The 19,885-nt window shown below is 40.3% G+C and overlaps 1 protein-coding gene across 1 annotated transcript in view; it reads right to left on the reverse strand.

Moving 5' to 3' along the window:
• Positions 1-19,885, reverse strand: part of Uggt2 (UDP-glucose glycoprotein glucosyltransferase 2) — a 119,614-nt gene that overhangs the window by 93,826 nt on the left and 5,903 nt on the right. Inside the window, exons 3-8 of the mRNA XM_028771534.1 lie at positions 13,972-14,102; positions 13,423-13,535; positions 12,337-12,511; positions 9,413-9,509; positions 6,529-6,601; positions 2,902-3,002 (exon numbers count right to left, since the gene is read on the reverse strand). Coding sequence (XP_028627367.1) covers positions 2,902-3,002; positions 6,529-6,601; positions 9,413-9,509; positions 12,337-12,511; positions 13,423-13,535; positions 13,972-14,102 — 690 coding nt within the window. The remainder of the gene's footprint in view (positions 1-2,901; positions 3,003-6,528; positions 6,602-9,412; positions 9,510-12,336; positions 12,512-13,422; positions 13,536-13,971; positions 14,103-19,885) is intronic.

A 19,885-nucleotide genomic window follows, 5' to 3' on the forward strand; every position in this document is an offset into this window, starting at 1 on the left:
TATGTAGAGGGGTCACTGTGTCATGTGTTATGTAGAGGGCACACTGTCATGTGTGTGTTATGTAGAGGGGACACTGTGTCATGTGTGTGTTATGTAGAGGGGACACTGTGTCATGTGTGAGTTATGTAGAGGGCACACTGTGTCATGTGTGAGTTATGTAGAGGGGACACTGTGTCATGTGTGAGTTATATAGAGGGCACACTGTGTCATGTGTGAGTTATGTAGAGGGGACACTGTGTCATGTGTGAGTTATGTAGAGGGGACACTGTGTCATGTGTTATGTAGAGGGCATTCTTTGTCATGTGTGAGTCATGTAGAGGGGACACTGTGTCATGTGTTATGTAGAGGGCACACTGTGTCATGTGTGTGTTATATAGAGGGCACACTGTGTCATGTGTGAGTTATGTAGAGGGGACACTGTGTCATGTGTGAGTTATGTAGAGGGGACACTGTGTCATGTGTGTGTTATGTAGAGGGCACACTGTGTCATGTGTGTGTTATGTAGAGGGGACACTGTGTCATGTGTGTGTTATGTAGAGGGCACACTGTGTCATGTGTGTGTTATGTAGAGGGGACACTGTGTCATTTGTGAGTTATGTAGAGGGGACACTGTGTCATGTGTGAGCTATGTAGAGGGGACATTGTGCCATGTGTGAGTCATGTAGAGGGGACACTGTGTCATGTGTGAGTTATGTAGAGGGCACACCGTGTCATGTGTGAGTTATGTAGAGGGGACACTGTGTCATGTGTGTGTTATGTAGAGGGGACACTGTGTCATGTGTAAGTCATGTAGAGGGGACACTGTGTCATGTGTTATGTAGAGGGGACACTGTGTCATGTGTGAGTTATGTAGAGAGGACACTGTGTCATGTGTAAGTTATGCAGAGGGGACACTGTGTCATGTGTGAGTTATGTAGAGGGGACACTGTGTCATGAGTGAATTATGTAGAGGGGACACTGTGTCATGTGTTATGTAGAGGGGACAGTGTGTCATGTGTGAGTTATGTAGAGGGGACACTGTGTCATGAGTGAATTATGTAGAGGGGACACTGTGTCATGTGTTATGTAGAGGGGACAGTGTGTCATGTGTGAGTTATGAAGAGGGGACACTGTGCCATGTGTGAGTTATGTAGAGGGGACACTGTGTCATGTGTGTGTTATGTAGAGGGGACACTCTGTCATGTGTGAGTTATGTAGAGAGGACAGTGTGTCATGTGTGAGTTATGTAGAGGGCACACTATGTCATGTGTGAGTCATGTAGAGGGGACACTGTGTCATGTGTTATGTAGAGGGGACAGTGTGTCATGTGTGAGTTATGAAGAGGGGACACTGTGCCATGTGTGAGTTATGCAGAGGGGACACTGTGTCATGTGTGAGTTATATAGAGGGCACCCTGTGTCATGAGTGAATTATGTAGAGGGGACACTGTGTCATATGTGAGTTATGTAGAGGGGACACTGTGTCATGTGTCAGTTATGTAGAGGGCACACTTTGTCATGTGTGAGTCATGTAGAGGGGACACTGTGTCATGTGTTATGTAGAGGGGACACTGTGTCATGTGTGAGTTATGTAGAGGGGACACTGTGTCATGAGTGAATTATGTGGAGGGGACACTGTGTCATGTGTGAGTCATGTAGAGGGGACATGTGTGTCCCCTCTGTAGCATGTGTGAATTACATCTTAATGAAGCTGCTATGTTAAAAAAAGTGTGTGAAAGAGGTGAGGAATGTTGTGCATAAAAATAATGCATGCCCACCCCTACCAAACCATTTCAAACAACACAGAAGGAAAATTATGAACTGAAAATAAGTAAAAGGTGGTCTAATCTTGGTCACAGATTCTTGGGGTTTGGTTGTTAGCACTGAAACTGCTAGGTTTATAGCTGCTTGCCCTTTCACTTGAAATTTTTCCATTAAAAATCTGGCAAAGAAACACAAATTGTGTGAGGTCAAATTTAACAAAGGGTCAGTTAACAGAGGAAATCACCTGTTGCCTGATTTTACAAGCTGAGTTCTTCATCTCTTGCTGGGGGACTCGTTTTACTTTGTATGAAGTGTGTCACTCTATTTTACATTGATAATTCTGTGCCAGCATGCCAGCCACGTGGTAGGCCACAGACAAGATAGTTGGGTTAAGTTAAATGAGCTAGTTGGGAATCTGTGCTGGCAAAAGGCCTAAACTCCAAACTATTGGAAGCCTGCCTGGTCTACTTGCACTACTGGTAGTCTGAGAAATTATGGCTATACTCACTCTCCAAAAGTAAAATTTGGTTCTAAATTCTAATTTAACAGAATGTTTTTGAGGATTGTGGAGTTTTAATTTTTGAAAATTAATTCTTTGTGGCAGTTTCCTCCATGTGTCAATGAACTCTATGCAACTGCTTCCACACTTCACTGTCTGTCATCCCCACTCTGGACTAAACGCTTTCTTTTCTGTAGTCTCCCTTCTGCCTTCAGGTCTCTGCCTTCAGTCAGCATGGTTGAAGGAACACAGATGGGAGGTTGGTTTTCAGAACCCGGACAACTCACTAGATACTCTCCCACTGGAGAATGCCATCACCTTGAGGGGATTCTGTGCAACAGAGTCTTACACTGTAGATCAGGCTGGTCTACACATCTGTGTAATGCCTCTGGCCTTAAACTCAAAACGGTCCTCTTGCCTCAGCTTCTCAACTGGTAAAGTTACAGGCACGAGCTATTCCACCAGCCTTTTAAATCAACACAACAAACTCTGAAGTAGGGTGTAGTACATGAGAAGGAAATAAGTTTATACTTTAAGAATGATAATATCAAATACCCATGTTTCATGTAACTTTTAAGGTATGATGATGTTGTAATTAACAATGTATATCCGTTTATATCCTCATAATTAACTATGGTCTTTTATAAAGTGTGACTGTACCTTGTAATTCCCAGACCTTCAAAGGAGTCATTTCTTTGCTGCTTTCAATCAGGTACTTTTGGAATATTGTCAGATTGTCTTTAAGATCTGAATATATTTCTCTGCATCAGAATATTAAGTAATGTTAATTTTCACCATTTATCACAAATTATTATACAAGCAGTATACTTTGAAATCTTTTCTGTAATTAGAAAGAGGCTAATAATTCAGAATTAAGCTAATAAATTATGATACAGCTATAGTCACTGAATGTAAGGAGGAAGACGTATGTATGTATGTATGTATGTATGTATGTATGTATGTATGTGCCTTTTTAAAATACATACAACAAAAAATCTGGAGGGATGGATCCTTAATTATAACGTGACCTGTGAAAAATGCAAGGCAGAAGGAAGAATGATCAACTTTTATATTTTAAGTCATTTCTAAGTATAATATTGCTTCTACATTTTAACACTGAAACCACTCTACAACTACAGACATGCTTCTCATAGCAACCTTCACTTGGTCCTAGCCAAAAGGCCAAAGTGATTCTTCTTATGCAACCTTAGTTTGTTCTATTTCTTTATAGTTTCATCGCAGACTTACATGAAAAGCTCATATAAGGTAACATTGTCCAGTGTTAAATATGTCAGAGCATCTTTTAAGGGTCAAACAATTATGTAGTCAAATGGCATCTTGCTATACACATCATAGTAACATTATCTTTCCTGTGATGCTCAATAAATCAAGGCATTGTAGCCTTTCTTGTTTAAGGGAGGGATGGAGGGAGGGAAGAAGGAAGGGAGGGAAAGAAGAAGCAAGCAAGCAAGGTTCATGTGGGTCAGTCTAGGGACTGAATTGTTGGTCACAGAAGCAGGAATGGAGCCTAGAAATAGCAAAGGATAGTTAATCAGCGCAATGAAAACGCATTCTGTCTCTCATGCCGTGATGGTCACACTCTGCAGTGTGTCCTCCACTATCCTCCCTCCTGAATCACAGGTGGAACAAGGTGTGGCCAACCCCAAGGCTAAAGGATGGTGTGTGGGGATAGTAAGGACAGTGACAAGTTCCAACAAATCTCCTCCAGCATCCACGTCCACTATAGCTGTATTGAGAGGGGTTATCAGGAGGGTGTTCTTTGGGAATTGACAAGCAGAGGTTTGTGCCCTCACGAGTGGATTAGCACCTTATGCAGGGTCTGTAGGATGCGCTGTCTAAGTATCATTCTTCCTTTATTCTGTCTGTCATCTGAGGGGACAATGTTCTTCCCCTCTAAAATGTATACAGGCCTTAATTTTAGTTTCTACTCCCAGAACTAGATTTCTGCTTTTTACATCCTGTCTATTCTCAGATATTCTATTATAGTAGCACAAATGTACTAAGACAGAAGGACCTCCAAACAAGCTCCATTACCATGTGACCCCTAGGACTGTGTTTTTATATGATAAGAGAATGTCTGCAGATGGAATTGCTTGAAGAAGAGATCATGTTGGTTGCAGGAAGCTCTGGACCAATGCTACTATCCTTCCTGAGAAGAGGCAAATTTGTAATAAACATTTATACAGTGTTAATTAATTCTTACAAACTGTTGTAAAGATTTTATTATAGCCTTTATGTTTCAAATCTTTGTAAGTATGTATTCATACTTACAAATGTATGTACATACATTCATTCAAGTATGTAACAACTGTAATTCAGAAGGAGACAGCACCATAGGGTGCACATGAATAGTGTATGAGGTGGTGTGAACAAGAGTGACCCCCATAGGCTCACATATTCGAATGCTTAGTTGACAGGGAGTGCCACTACTTGAGAGGGATTAGGAGGTGAGGCGAGGCCTTGCTTGAGTGGGTGTGGCCTTACTGGAGGAGGTTTGTCACTGGGTGCGCTTTGAGGTTTCAAAAACCCATGCCCCGCCCACTGTTGCGCCCCCCCCCCCCCAGCCTGTAGCCGAGGATGTGGGTCTCAGCTTCTCAGCACCACACCTGCCTGCTGCCATGCTCCCTGCTGTGAAAATAATGGACTAAACCTCTGAAACTGTAAGTACCAAATAACGTTTTCTTTTATATGTTTCTGTGATCATGGCATCTCGTCACAGCAACTGAACAGTGTAGGAATCACTGAGACATTTGATAACTGATTCACTGGCTCATTATGTTTATTATTTCATAGTTTCAAGGTTTACCTAATTCTATAAAATTTGAGGCTTTGTTTATAGAATCATTTTTTTTTTCTGATTCAAAGGGGGAGAAATACACATTTAACTGTGACCTAAACACAAGTTCCAAATTTCTACTTTGCCACTTACCTAAGGGATGCCTTACCATATTAGAAATAAAATTCAAACTGTCAATTTAGACAGAATGGTAAACTGAATATATTTCAATTTTAAAAATTATAAGAAACTAAACATCAATAATACATAATTCAATACATGGAAAACGTTCCAAAAACTAGCAAAAATATAGCAAGAAAAAAAGCAAAGGTCAGGAATAAGCAATTAAGAAACTCAAAGTCTAATAAGGATACAGAAGGAAGCTAAACCTTGCAGCAAACTCTCAAAAGCTGTTCCTGAATCCAAACTACAAAATATGTCAGACTAGTCAAATAATTGTAAAGAAAAGAATCATTTTATGCCTTGACAAAAAAAATTAAAAACAGTATGTTGTTAGTACAGTTCTAAAAAATCAGAAACATTGTCATTCTAGTGTAGATGTGGTAGTAAATTTTACGAGTTAAATTTACAAATATGTATCAAAATTAAAGAATTACAAGTATCTTGACTTGATATATTTTTCCTGAAAGCTGTACCAAGACTAAGTGGAAATGTACGTGAGTGAGCACACAGAAAGAATTCAAAGTCCCATGGTGGGGCAGCTCTCTCACTACGGAAACACAAGTGCACAATACAGTTCCACTGTGCAAACCAAACACTGTGTAGGCAGTCATTTTCCCCTAGAGCATGTGCGGGAAGGCCTCAGACACACATGCCATGGCATGCTGGCAACAACAGTCATCTCCCACATGGAATTCATGATTGTTAGACATTCTCGTGGTCTTGGTGTCTACTTTCTATTCCTTCTTGACATTAACTGTCTGTAATTTCTTTAATAAACACAATAATATGCATATAAAATTGTATGTACCCATGCTAGTTTTATGTCAACTTGACACAAACTAGAGTCATCTGAGAGGAGGGAGACTCAATTAAGAAAATGACTCTATAAAATCAGATGTAAGGCATTTTTTAAAATCAGTGATTAATGAGGGAGGGCCCAGCCCATTGTGGGTGGCGCCATCCCTGGGCAGGTGGTCTTGGGATCTACAAGAAACCAGGCTGAGCAAACCCCGGGGAGCAAGCCAGTAAGCAGCAGCCTTCCATGGTCTCTGCATTGGCTCCTGCCTCCAGGTTCCTGCCCTGTTTGACTTCCTTCAGTGATGAATAGTGATGTGGAAGGATATGCCAAATAAATCCTCTCCTCCCTAAGTTGCCTTTCACATGGTATTTTATCCCAATAATAGAAACTGAAAACTGAAAACAGTGTATATATATATATATATATATGTATAACATTGCATATCAAATGAACTACTTTCAAAGCAAAAGTACAAAATAAAACCAATTTCATTTCTATTCAGACTCACTTCAGTTTCCCAAAAAGAAATCCTTGAACTTCATCTGCTTCAGTCTCATTTTCTATAGCAGTATCAGTCGTAGCTACATTAAAGGAAAAATAAATATCTGTAGACTGGGAAAAGAACATGGAACTCTCAATAAAATGAATTCTATTTGTTTTCTTTCATGCATACTTCTTTCATGCAAAAGGTTAACATATATGACTGTGTATACACTATAATCCTAAATAAATATATACTCTCTTTAAAAATGGGCTTAGGTCATTACATTCTGCATAACCATAATGAATATTATATAAATTACTTTATAGCAACTTTCTATTTTATACACCAAAATGATAAGAAATAAGACCCACAGCGAATCATGGTTTATGCTTTCAGGCCTCATGGCACATCCACACCCTAATAAATGTGAGTTTTTGCACAACTCAAGCAATCTTAAAGATGTCAAATGATCTTTAGAAAGACACTTACAACCTCACAAAATAATGGTGTATTATGTTATACTCATTCTCCATCTTCTACCAAATGGTGCTGGAGTGGAATACGGGAGGGTGTCGGGCTTGCCCTCATGTGTAGTGATTACACGCAGCAGCTATGCTCTCTCGCCTCTTCTGAGGCTCTGGGCCCTGACTGTATGCAGTGATGCGGGGATGCTTGGATGTAGTCGTGTGCTAGCACAATACCTGCTGCGCTCAATCACTAGATCAAACTTGTTTTCTACTGTGATTTCTGATGGGCTCGATGTCAGGAAAAAGACACTAACGATACATACCACACTCGATGGGAAATGAAGCAGACAGATGGATAACTTTAAAAGTAAGCAAAGTGTCTCTAAGCAAAGGCACAGAAACGCAAGGGCTAGCAAGGGGAAAGCAGACCTTAGACAGACTACAAACTAAATCTCCCAGCCGAGGAGACATCGGCAATTAGATGCTGGGAAGTGGGGGTCAGCTTTCTTTTAGGGTGTGATGGTATTCCAGTAGAAGGCCGTACGTACCTCCAGAATGTTAGGGAGTACAAACTGTTCTTTTTTTTTTCCTTTAAAAAGGAGACAATTTGGGTGCTTAGAGAAGGAGGTGTATGTCTTGGAAGAGTTGGGGAATGAGATGAATATAATCAAAGCATGCTCCATACAATGCCCGAAAAACTAACCAAGCTTTACTTTTGGTGTTGTTTTTTTTTCCTTTTTTTTTAATTGGATGTTTTGTTTACATTTCATATGTTATCCTCTTACCCCATCCCCCACCAAACCAGGAACCCCCTATCCCCTCAGCCTTCCTCTTGCTTCTCTGTGGATGTACCCCTACCTACCCCCAACTCCCACCTCCCCACCCTCAAATTCCCACCCACTGGGGTGTCCAGCCTTCATGAGACCAAGGATCTCTTCTCCCACCTATGCCCAGCAGGGCCCTCCACCCTTACATATACAGCTGAAGCCATGGATCCCTCCCTTTGTGCTCTCAGGCTGGTGGTTTAGACCCTGGGAGCTCTGGTTCGTTGGTATTGTTGCTCTCCTCATGGGGCCGCAAACCCTATCAGCTCCTTCAGTCTTCACTCTAACTCCTCCATTGGGAATCCCATGATCAGTTCAATGGCTAGCTGTGAGCATTTGCCTCTGAGTATGTCAGACTCTTGCAGACCTCTGAGGAGACATCTATATCAGGCTCTTATCAGCATGCACTAGAATGTCCCCAAGGGCTCTGCCACAGATGAAATATCTGTATCAAAGCGCTGCCACCTCAAGGCGCAGTAAACAGTGCAGAGCGGAGAGGGAAGAACCTAAGAACTGCCATAGGCAGTGCTGGCAATCCTCTGCTCTGGACAGGACATGGCTGTCACACTCAGCAACTCACTGGAGCCTGTAGTCACCTGCACAAGACGAAGCCAGTCAAGAGTGCCAGCATGTGTCACACCTAGCTCACAGCTATTGGTGATGGATGGCTTGCTGAGCGACACTTTTCTTTAAGGGGGAATTAGTAAGCTGCCTAGCATACCCTAGCGGATGACATCACGCACGTTCATATTTGCAGGCGTGTTTTTGTACACTGTAAAGTTTACCCTTGTGTTATTCAAATGCTGCTTTCTCTGTCCTCATACCTTGTTTCAATCTGGACACAACATTGTAATTTTATATATTTATATCAAGAATCTCCTGTCTCAAGCTTGTGTAAACAGTTCTCACCATTTATTTTCTGTCTTGCCAATAAATGCTGATCCGCAATGGCTGGGCAGAAGACAGACTAGTGTGGGATGTCCACCACCTGGTGGAGGACAGAACCTGTGTGTGTGTGTGTGTGTGTGAGAGAGAGAGAGAGAGAGAGAGAGAGAGAGAAAGAGAGAGAGAGAGAGAGAAAGAGAGAGAGAGAGAGAGAGAGAGAGAGAGAGAGAGAGAGAGAGAGAGAGAGATTGAGATTCAGATCTGCCAGGAAGAGGGAGGATTTGGATCCATGAGAAAAGACCTGAAACCAAAAGAGCCAGAGAGCCAGATCAATAATAAGATGCAAGTATTATGGGATGGGATGGGAGGTAGCCAGATTAGCATAGAACTTTAAGGTAGATCATTTAACTGCTCAGCTATTGAGATGTATCTTGAAAGAAATCTTGGTTTCTCTGTGTGGTTATTGAGGACCAGCATAAGGTGAAGAAATACAGCCACTGGATTAATTCACTGCTTACATTGATATTAAAGTAGTTACTTTACACACGTGCACGTGGGAAGCAGTAATGGATAGACATAGTAGGTTATAAACAAAAAGCAAAGGATGTCAAGTTAGAAGGAATGTGTGCTGAGGAGAGCGGGGGAAGGAAGCATGATCACACACATTGTCTACTAACAAAAATGTCAAAAGCAGAAAAGAAAGAAGCCTTGTTTAAACATTTAAAACCTTACTTTTAATTTGGATATCATCCAGTGCTTTGTATTCTGTATCTTTAATTGCTAGCTCCACACCATAGCCAGATAAGTACATTTTCCTGGAGCTTGGTTTCTGTTAAAATACATTTATTTTAGAAAAAGAAGAAACATTTTGTTAAGCATCTTGCTTTAAATTTATGTAACCACACCATGCCATATTAGGATACTATAGCAAATTACCAACACTGGAGGCACATGCTTGTGCATGCATGTATTTACTAGATGCAAAGGGTTGAATCCAGCACCTTGCAAGTGCTCCAGGCTACAGCCCCTGCCCAACACAAAAAGCTTTTAACCACCATAAGACATTATTATTGTTTGGGGGAAATACTTATATTCTTTACATAGTCTACCAAAGAATCAGAATTTTGTTGAGGACACCTTCCTAATAGAAATTTAGCTATGACACTTTAGTCTCATTTGCTTCTCATTTGTTAGGTAGCTAGTTCCAGGAAAACCAGAGAGTGAGCAAAAATAAACAATGAAATGTTGAGACTAGAGGCAGACAGACAGACAATAAAGCACTCAGAGCTTAGTGCTTTGGAAACCCTGCTCAGATCTTTCTTCAGGTCTCCTGATGACTAACGTATTCCAAATGCCACAAATTAATGACCAATCTGTAATATTTATATTATCAGAATTTTGGTAGCTAATTTTCTTCTTGGAAGAAACAAATATAAAATGTATCTCTAGAGATTCCTCCAATAAGCAAGGCAAATCATGTTTCATTTTGCAAGAGGCAACACAGATGAATACATATGATTGTGAAAAGAAGTCTAAGTTTCCTTCGTCTGCAACTGAAACTCCTACTGGCTGAGCTGCAACCACTAGCATTTGGGGTTTATTCCAGGTAGGAAGCGGGTTTTAATCAGTCTGTGCACCGCACTCTCAGAAGCACCATGTGTCTTTGCTTAACACAAGTCTGCACAGCGACGGTTCGATATGCCTGCATACCTCTTTTGTCTTCCCTAACGCTTTCCTTAGGCTTAAAATTAAGTATATTGGCAGAGTGCCTATCTCCTGGTCTGTTTTACTTCCAATCAGAACATGTATGAATAACCTTTGGATATCTAGTACTTAAAACTGCTGCTCACACTAAAATGTAACTCAGGAACACTGCAGTGAAAGCATGTAGCAACTGAGTTATTTACAAATACACTAACACGAAAAAGCTGAAATGTTTTAAAGAGCTTTCAGTTTCATTCAGCTACCCTACAACAGCATTGCAGCTAGTGGCTTCGGAAACTGAAGTAAGGCCACACGCCCTGTCAGAGTTCATGAAGGAAATGGAATTCTACAGGACCAGTTTCTATTATCAGTACTAAAGTTATAGGCTCCTGCATAATAAAAGAAAAATGTTTATTAAATTCCTATGTACTTTCTTCTTTTGAAAGGCATTAAAATAAAAACTGAATCGCGGTTCAATAAGTTTGGATTTGTAAACTGAAGCACTTGTAGGCCAAAAAAGGTAAGAAAAACCTTTCTCTTCTTCTCCCTTAAAAAGGCATCTGGTCACAAGGAACCATAAGGAAGTGTGTTTTCATTACAATGACATGTTGATCAATTTACAGGATTGACAGCTACTGTGAACATAGAAGACGCCAGTCATTAAGCAGGAGGCTATTATTTAATGGTAAAAGCGTCCTCATGGACAGTATCATCTAATATAGAAATATATTTTTGGTTATATTCTCCAGAGAGTATTTGAGACGGAGCCTCAACAGATGGGCATATCCTCTAGGGGACATCTTAGCATCACTTGGTGAACAGAAGATAAATATATACTTTTATCTCCTACATCCAGTTTCTGTTACTGTAGCTCCTATCTCTGGTTGCCCCACCTAGTAGAGAATTACATGTATAATGTGCTGATGATATTCTTCTGGCAAAGAAAGGAAAATAATTGAGAATTACGAGTTTAATGGAATCAGCTCCCTAGAATGTGCTGTCTTCACACTCTGCTCCCGTCATGTGACCCTCTCCTAACTCCCTTTCCACTGAAATACATATTAACTATAGGTTCTTCACCATTGGCCACAGAACGTAGGTTTCTGAAAAAAGGGCTGTTTCTATCTTACTGCTCTGTAAATAATGCTTGGCCTGGAGGCACATGAACTAATGACTTAAGTATGTTAACATTTACAAAGCATACATACATTCAATGGACCTAGGCTTCTGTTGTATATTTTTATCTTCATATGGACTGTAGACATTTAAAATATCTGTATTCTAGTGTACTAAAAAATTTAAGATTATTTAACAAGATTTTCTCATTTCTAGTAAATAGCAGTAATTTCACTAAAATCATATAATAAAATTTAAACACTGAGACTAGAGAAGAGACTGGAAAGACATTTCAGTAGTAAATGCCTAATGGATAGCCAAGTCTCCAGATGGCCTGTGCACCACAGCTGTTACCCTGTTTTTTTAAGTGTGATTCCTAGAATAACTGCGCTATTCTCTCGGTACCTAGCATCCTGAGACATGAAGGGAATGGCTGGAGCAGCCCAGGTTCTGTCCATAGTTCCCTTAGAATCGGATGTTCTGAAAATGCCTGAGCTAAACTAACACAGTTCTTACAGATGCTTAACAGTAAGTGCTACAGCAGCAACAACGGAAGAAGCTCTCAACACAGCAACCCAAGGGTCACGAAGAAACCAGACGTGCAGATGAAAACAAAACTCTAAAGAAGATTGGGAAAGGAGCACCAGATATGGAACAGAACACTGCTGAGACGGAAAGGTCATAGAAACAAAAACAATCAACAAATCAATGTTATACAAAACACAAAATACAAAAGACAAAAAAAATTGATAAACCTTTAGTCTGGGTCAGAAAAGAAGAGAAAACCACAAATTACAAATATTGGTAAAACAAACAAAAAACAATGAACCATGTACCTTAATATAGTGGCGGAGGACATACAGGATTTTACCATTTTTTGACTTCTTAGACAATACTCTGTGAAATTCAGCAAATGCTCTTGTACCAATTTCTGCATAGAGAATAACCACTGGTAAGTTCTCACTGCTTGTGGGAAACTTATGATCTCGTTCAAATAGGTAAGGCCTGGGTCTAAAATAAAAACAAAATACAAACTTTCAAAGGAAGTGGGAGTCAACAAGTGTATCAGTATACACCTTGATACTTGACATTTTCTGCCACCAAAGAATTCATGTTGTCAGTAACTGTAGAAATAGGAAAGTAAAAATAAAAAAAAGAAATTTGGTTTATCTAAAACTGACTATTAGAAATTCTTTATTTCTGATATGTTGCATTGTCAATAAAATAATATTTAATAATATAATTTTAATCAATTAAATTTATATTTAATTAGAATAACTTTCACTACAGTTCATATTCCCTGAAAAGTTTCCAAATACGTACAAGGCCATACAAAAGCACACCTCCATTAAAGATTAGTGTTAATACTAAGAACTATGACTGAGTTTCTTATGGACAGGTTCAGGAAGCATGGGGGTTCTGTAGGCTGACACAACCATTCCAACAGTTATGACAACTCCTGTCCTGGACACATGCTGGATTATTTACACTTCTTGTGATGTCTACCTCTACTTGTAAAGCTAGTTAGCATCACTTACATACCCTTTTCAGGCTCTGAGGCACACACAGGAGGAGACCAGGTGAAAGAGGTGCTCAGCTTCCACAGAGAGTAGTCACTACTTTAAGCCACTATGTTTGGAAAGTTTCCTTACACAGTGTCTGATAAGTATGCAAGGAAGTAAGGGAGGGCAGACTCCTTCTCTCACAGTGATAATGACCAACATTCCTAGTGTCTTCAAAATTACTTGCAACATAGATTTTTTCTTATCCTTAAAATGGGCTAAAGGACATAAAAAGTTTCATACAAACACTGATACAAACAGGATTGGCTAACTCTGTCCAACGTCTTAGAATACTAAAATTTCTATTCCAACTCTCTTCCCCACAAACCATTTCTCTTGACTCTCCCCACAGTACTTCACCTTGAAACAGCCTTGTTCAGCAGCTTTTTAATCTCACTGATTTTACAGGTCCACTTGGTGTGTATGACCACAAATGCAGCACATCCATCTGGTGGTGGTTCCTCAGCGGCGATCTACAACCCCAGAGACAATGTGATTCCAGTAGCTCAGCATTAGAACATAGTCCTTCAACTCAACTGCTACCTTGGCTAAAATAATGGATCTTTTACTATGAGGTAATTGTTCTAATGAAGGTAAAATATTTTCTGAGTAGAATTTAAGTAATATGTAAACCTTGCCTTAGGAGAAACATGTATCCAAGTTTTTTTTTAATTCTATAAAACTTATAAGCAGTTTCACTGGCAACGTGCCCTCACACTTTCCTAACTCCAGTAGACTATATTTCTTTTTTTCAACCATAATCAATGACAGAAATGGTAATGAGATAATGTGCATGTTATGGAATGAAATATATATTTGTTTTGAACCAATGATGTTCACTTTAAATAGCTTAGTATATACTATGATATGCATCTTCACTAAGTATGCATCTTTATTGGATATTTATACCTGCTGGAACATCTGAACAGTTGGAGAGTATGCCCTTATAGAGAAAGCAAACTTCAGGAGATTGACATGTATATTGTCTAAAAACTGTCCAGCTTTCTTCAGGATTAGGTTGTAGTAAGAATAATCTGATTCTGCAAAAAGAAAAAGATGTTAGCATTTCACATTCAGTTTTCTGGCACATCCCACTTATAGAACTACTTGAATCCATGTCAAATTATCATATTCTAAGTTTGGGTAAGCTGCTACAGAAAACATTATTTTGTCTATTTCAGTGTTTTCTGAGCAATCAACAAGATAAGTTTAAAATAATCTTGCCATTAAAATCTATTAAGAAAATGCACTTCAATATATTCTAACATATGGGTTACTACACGGATGAGTTACAGATCCAATCTGCAGTTGAAAAAGACTGGAGAATAGTATATCGAGCAGAATACCACTGGTAAGAGAGACAGTATACCATTTGGTTCAGTGAGCCAAGTATAATCAGCATGTCAACAATATTCCAAGAAACACACCTCAAACGCGACTTTCATCAATAACTCAAGTTTTCATCACTACTCTGAAGAAACCCCTCGTTTCTTCGTCTGAAGAGACCTCCTAAAATTGCAAAGATCCTTATTGGACTTGATTTACTCTAGTACAATAGAAAAGGCTGTGTACAGCTCTTGACTGTGTACAGCCCTCAAAGAAGAAGGTTGCCTTTACATAGACAAGACAAGGAGGGTTAAAGAGAGCATCAAATAGGTAGTGAAGGCCCTAAGAAAAATCAGAGAGGGAAAGAGACAGATGAATGCTGGTACAAGAAGTGGTTTGCAGCCTCTCCAAGGTTGTCAACCCTATTTCCTTCCATCTTGGGACCATTATTTGGGTTCTTTTTGCTTTTTTCTGCTGGTCCCTGGCCCTCAAATAGGCGGACTAACTCTGTGATACAACAGATAAATAACTTGGTAGCAAAACCTACTCAGATACATTATCATAAGTTAGCTATGGAGGACCACGAGACTCAAGATGAGGTTGTTACTTTATACAGGGTGTTTCCAAAACCCATCTCCACCCAACCCAAAAGGGGGGACTTCTGCCCCTAGACCAAGCAGAGAGGGGCCACCCAGAATCCCCTCTGACAGGCAATCTGAATTCTTGCTTAGGCTGCGAGGCTAAGCACTGCAAGGGAATATAAATAAAAGATAAAAATATCTATCTGGGTTCCCTGAGGGACAAGCCTGACTGCATAGGGGTTGATGTCAAAAGTATCCCCTCTCCAGGAAAAAGACATCGGGATGGGTATGGCCCTCATGCCTCACTGGACGACAGGGGGACTGGAGCCATTACAAAGTCCCCTTCAAACACTGGAGGTCAGGCCTCTATCCCCGCCTTTGCAAGTTTAGAATTGCCACAGCCCTTCAATACTTAGAGAAGGGAGGAGATGTCTGGGGCAGCCCTGCTTACACACTGTAGGCCTAAAATCAGCCATAGGCCTAAAATCAGCAATAGGCCTGTAATGCATGTATACTAACACCAAGTCCTGGGTCTTAGTGGAAAAACATTGAAACAGATGGCTATAAGCTAATGTCAACAGGCAGCTTTTGTGGAAATTTATAAGCCTGAGTACTCATAGACCTTGTAAATAGGTAGCCTTGGCAGACAATACCAACTTAGATAAGGACAAGTGAGTCATAGGCAGAGTCATAGTGAATTGTCCCCTGAACCTTCACCTAGCCAATATCCTGTTCTGAAGATATTTGTATTCCCCATGAACACCCACACTCAGGTGTCATTCCCTTCCCCGCATCCTGCCTTTATGTGTTTATAACCCTTGTGTGAATTAATTACGATTTGAGAAAAAAAAAAAAAAAGGACAAGTGAATCATAGGCGGAGTTTTAGTGACCTGTCCCCTAAACCTCCACCCAGCTAACACTCTGTTCTGGAAGATATCTGTACTCCCCCTGAACACCTACACTCCTATGTCATCCCCTTCCCCACATCCTTCCTTTTTGTGTATATCACCCCTGTGTGAAAAAGTAAAAAGTTTGATTTGAAAAAAAAAGAAATAAAATAACCAATTTAAAAAAAAAAGAACTCAAGTTTTGTCTATCAGAATCTAATGAACCATACATTTATGCCATAAAGTCATCCACTGCCTCATTCTCTTCATTCTTTAGTGTCTTCAAAGAGATAACACTTGCCACGATACTTAGACTTTACCTGAGTGTGGTTTATACCTTGCTCTGAGCACTCTGCTACCCAAGCAATGGCAATGAATACTTCCTGACACAGTTAGCTCAGATTCTAGGCTACTGAGTGTTATGAACTGACATGCTTTAGCATACATTTTATGCACTTACAGTTATAGACTGTTGGGAGCAGCCTTGCTTAAACACTGAAGGCCTAAGTCAGCCATACATGTCTACTGACACAAAGTCTTGGTCTCTGTGGGAAAATACTAACCCTAGAACAGATAGCTATAGACCTTGTAGACAGGTAGCCTTGGTGGAAAACTACCAACCTAGATAAGAACAAGTAATCATAAATCTTGTAGATAGGTATCCTTGGTGGAAAGTACCAGCTTAGATAAGAACAGATGAATCACAGACAGAGTCATAGTGACCTGTTCTGCTCTGCGTCTTCCCTCTCCCCACATCCTGCCTCTATGTGTATATAACCCCTGTGTGAAAAATTAAAATTACAGTTTGATCAGACTCTAGACAAGCCATGGCCCTTTGGGTACACCTGTCCTCCAGTTCTCTCTTCCGGGTCCTCTGGATCCTAGTTCATCACCCCATGGGCCAGGGCAATAGACTACAATGTTTGTATGTCTGTGTGTGCATGCATGCACACAGGAGGCAACCAGAGAGCAGCCTCGAGCATTCTTCCTCAGTTATGGTCCACCTTCATTTGTGAAACAAGGTCTCTCTCCCTGTCGTTGGCCTCACTAAGTAGGCTAGGCTGGCTAGGCTGGCTAGCCAGGGACCCTAGGGATCCTCCTGTCTTTGATACTACAGAACAACACAGGCTTTTTTTTTTTTTAACATGTGTTGTGGGATCAAACTTGGGTTCTCATGCTTCAGCAGAAAGTTGCTTTACTAACTGAGCTATTTTCCCAGTTCTAAAACACAATGTTTTCTTATTGTCACTCTTTTCATGTAAGTAACAAATTTACATATTTTTGGATAGTATGTGAGACAACAAACACAACCATTTTACTAGTGAAACTCAAAATTCAAATTATCTTTCATCTTTAATAAATGGTAAAATTATTTGTATGCCTAATTTGTTTTGAAATCAATTTCCTTATGACTTATTATTGGTCAAATCTTTGGTTCTTTGGTTCTATACCTATTTTGCATGCCACATGCTTGGAGTCATGTAAAAATCTCTCGAATAAAAAGCAGTCACAGCCAGAAAATGTTCAAGCACCTGTGCTCCAAACATTGCCTAGGCTGTCTTCTGTGTGTCTTCACATCGTGCAAAGTGGCTTGACGCTCACCCTGCCTGTGCGCACGGCTGGTTTGCTGACTCCACCATACTATGAAACATAACGTGTGTCTGTCATGTTTACTTATCCTTATGGTACAGTCATTTAAGCTGTGGCTGGCACCTCTTAATACAAAAATAATAGTTATTTAATAATGCTTTATAGAAAAGCTAACCCTGAGGGACCCAAAGAGGACAGGGAATCTACAGGAAGTCCAGCAGAGTCAACTAACCTGGATCCTTGGGGGCCCCTAGAGACTGAATCACTAACCAAGGAGTGAGCTCAGGCATGACCTAGACCCCCTGAACATATGTAGCAGATGAGTAGCTTGGTCTTTATGGGGGTCCCCCAAACAACTGGCTCGGGGGTGTCCCTGAGCCTGTTGCCTGCCTGCCTGTGGATCCCGTGCCCCTAAATGGACAGCTTTGTCTAAGCTCAACAGGAGAGGATGCACCTTGTCCTGCAGCGACTTGATGTGGGGGAATGGGTGTGGGGGTGGGTGGATACCCTAAGTGGGACTCCTCTTCTCAGAAGAAAAGGGGAAGGTGGAATGGGGGGAAGGACTTGTGTAAGGGAGTCCTGGGAAGAGAAGAAGGGCGGATATTGGGTTGTAAAGTGGATAAACAAATTTAATAAAAATGTCTATGTTTTACAAATATTTTACCTAAAATACCATCAAAGGTTTATCTGATCTGTTTATTTTTAGAATCTAAGTCAAGAATTGCTAAGCTTCAAAGTCACTTAAGCTAAACAGACTTCAACCAATGAATACTTAAAACTATCTTCCATTTACATTTGAGTAAAAGTAAAATTATTCAAAGAGTAAAAGTCTTCTGTGTCTAGATGGTTAAAGATTTAATTTTTATGGGACTCTACATTCATATCATCTATTTTACTTCAAAACAATCTTTTCTTTAGAATAATTCGCCCTTTATTTTTTGTTGTTATAACCTAGCTATAATGGCCTCAATATTCTGATATTCTCTAAAAATATATATGTTAATAGATATATACATTTTGGCATATACAAAAGTAGGAATTATATTTTATAGATAATGATATGAAAATATACCTGACTTTTTAAGGGTAATTATTGGAAATCTCGTTAAGAGCTTAAAATCAAAATACACAGGCAATAAAAATGCAGCGAGGCCAGTAAACATTTGTCCAAACTTACAGAATGTACAATACTAAGAGTCTAAGTGACAGATTTTAAATGATACTAATGTGTCACTAGAGGCCAGTGGACAGTGGACTCGGGTGAGAAACTCTGAGTAAGGAGGCTCTTCATGTGAATGAGGATAGGAGGCAGGAGAAACCTCTGTCCTTCCCTGACTTCTGCTGTAGTCTTAATGTTCTTTTAAAGCCTCCTAAAACAATCCTAGAAAACAATCTCAGTGCAAAACTAAAAGCATACCAAAGAAATTAAGGTAAGTGACCCAGGAATTTTGATTTTTTCTTTAACATGCAACAATTACTAATTATTTGAGTTTTCCTACGGGTTTTGGATCTTAGAAATGAACGGTTACAATAGTTTCTTAGCATTTCCACTGCTGTGATAAAACACAATGACCAAAGCAACATAGGTAGCAAATGGTTTATTTCAGTTATGTGTCCTGATCACAGTCCTTCATGAAAGGAAGTCAGGACAAGAATCTGTGAAGGCCCCTGGAGGCAGGAACTGGAGTAGAGACACCGTGGAACAGAGACCATGGAAGAGAGCTGCTTACAGGCTTGCTCCCTAAATCTTTCTCTTTTGTGCCACACCTCCAGCAGCCTTCCTTTTTTCCTCTTTTTCTCAGTTATGTAGCCTAGGCTTATGTAGCCTAAGTATACCTGAGTATACTAGGATAGCCTCAACCACCATGCCCAACCCCAGCTTGCTTTCATGTACACCCAGGAACACCCGGCCAAGGCTGGTAAAACCCAATGTCACTGGGTAACATCCAATCACTTATTAGGAGAACATACCACAGGCTTGCCCACAGATTTATCTGAGTTGGGGCATTTTTTTCAACTAAGGTTCTCTCTGTACAAATGATTCTAACTTGTGTCCAGTTGACATAAAAAAACAGGCAGTGCGGTTTCCACTGAAACATCTTTTCAAGTTTAGAGAGGGTTGTTTTCTTTCCTTGTTTTAAGACAAGGTCTCATGCAGCCCAGGGTGACAATTGACTCAGTATAGAGCCAAGAATGACCTTGGCCTTCTCATCCTTTTGCATCACAATGAGATCACAGGAGCCTGACCCTGAGATGACAAGGGTACCACCATACTGCTTCCTTCCTAATGCTGGTGATCCACACCCGGATTCCCTTGCACACGCCCAACCTTCCTGCACACACACCCAACCTTCCTGCACACACACCCAACCTTCCTGCACACATGCCCAACCTTCCTGCACACACACCCAACCTTCCTGCACACACACCCAACCTTC

Source organism: Grammomys surdaster, unplaced genomic scaffold (genome assembly GCF_004785775.1).
Source record: "Grammomys surdaster isolate TR1022 unplaced genomic scaffold, NIH_TR_1.0 65, whole genome shotgun sequence".
In the NCBI taxonomy this organism is placed as follows: domain Eukaryota; kingdom Metazoa; phylum Chordata; class Mammalia; order Rodentia; family Muridae; genus Grammomys; species Grammomys surdaster.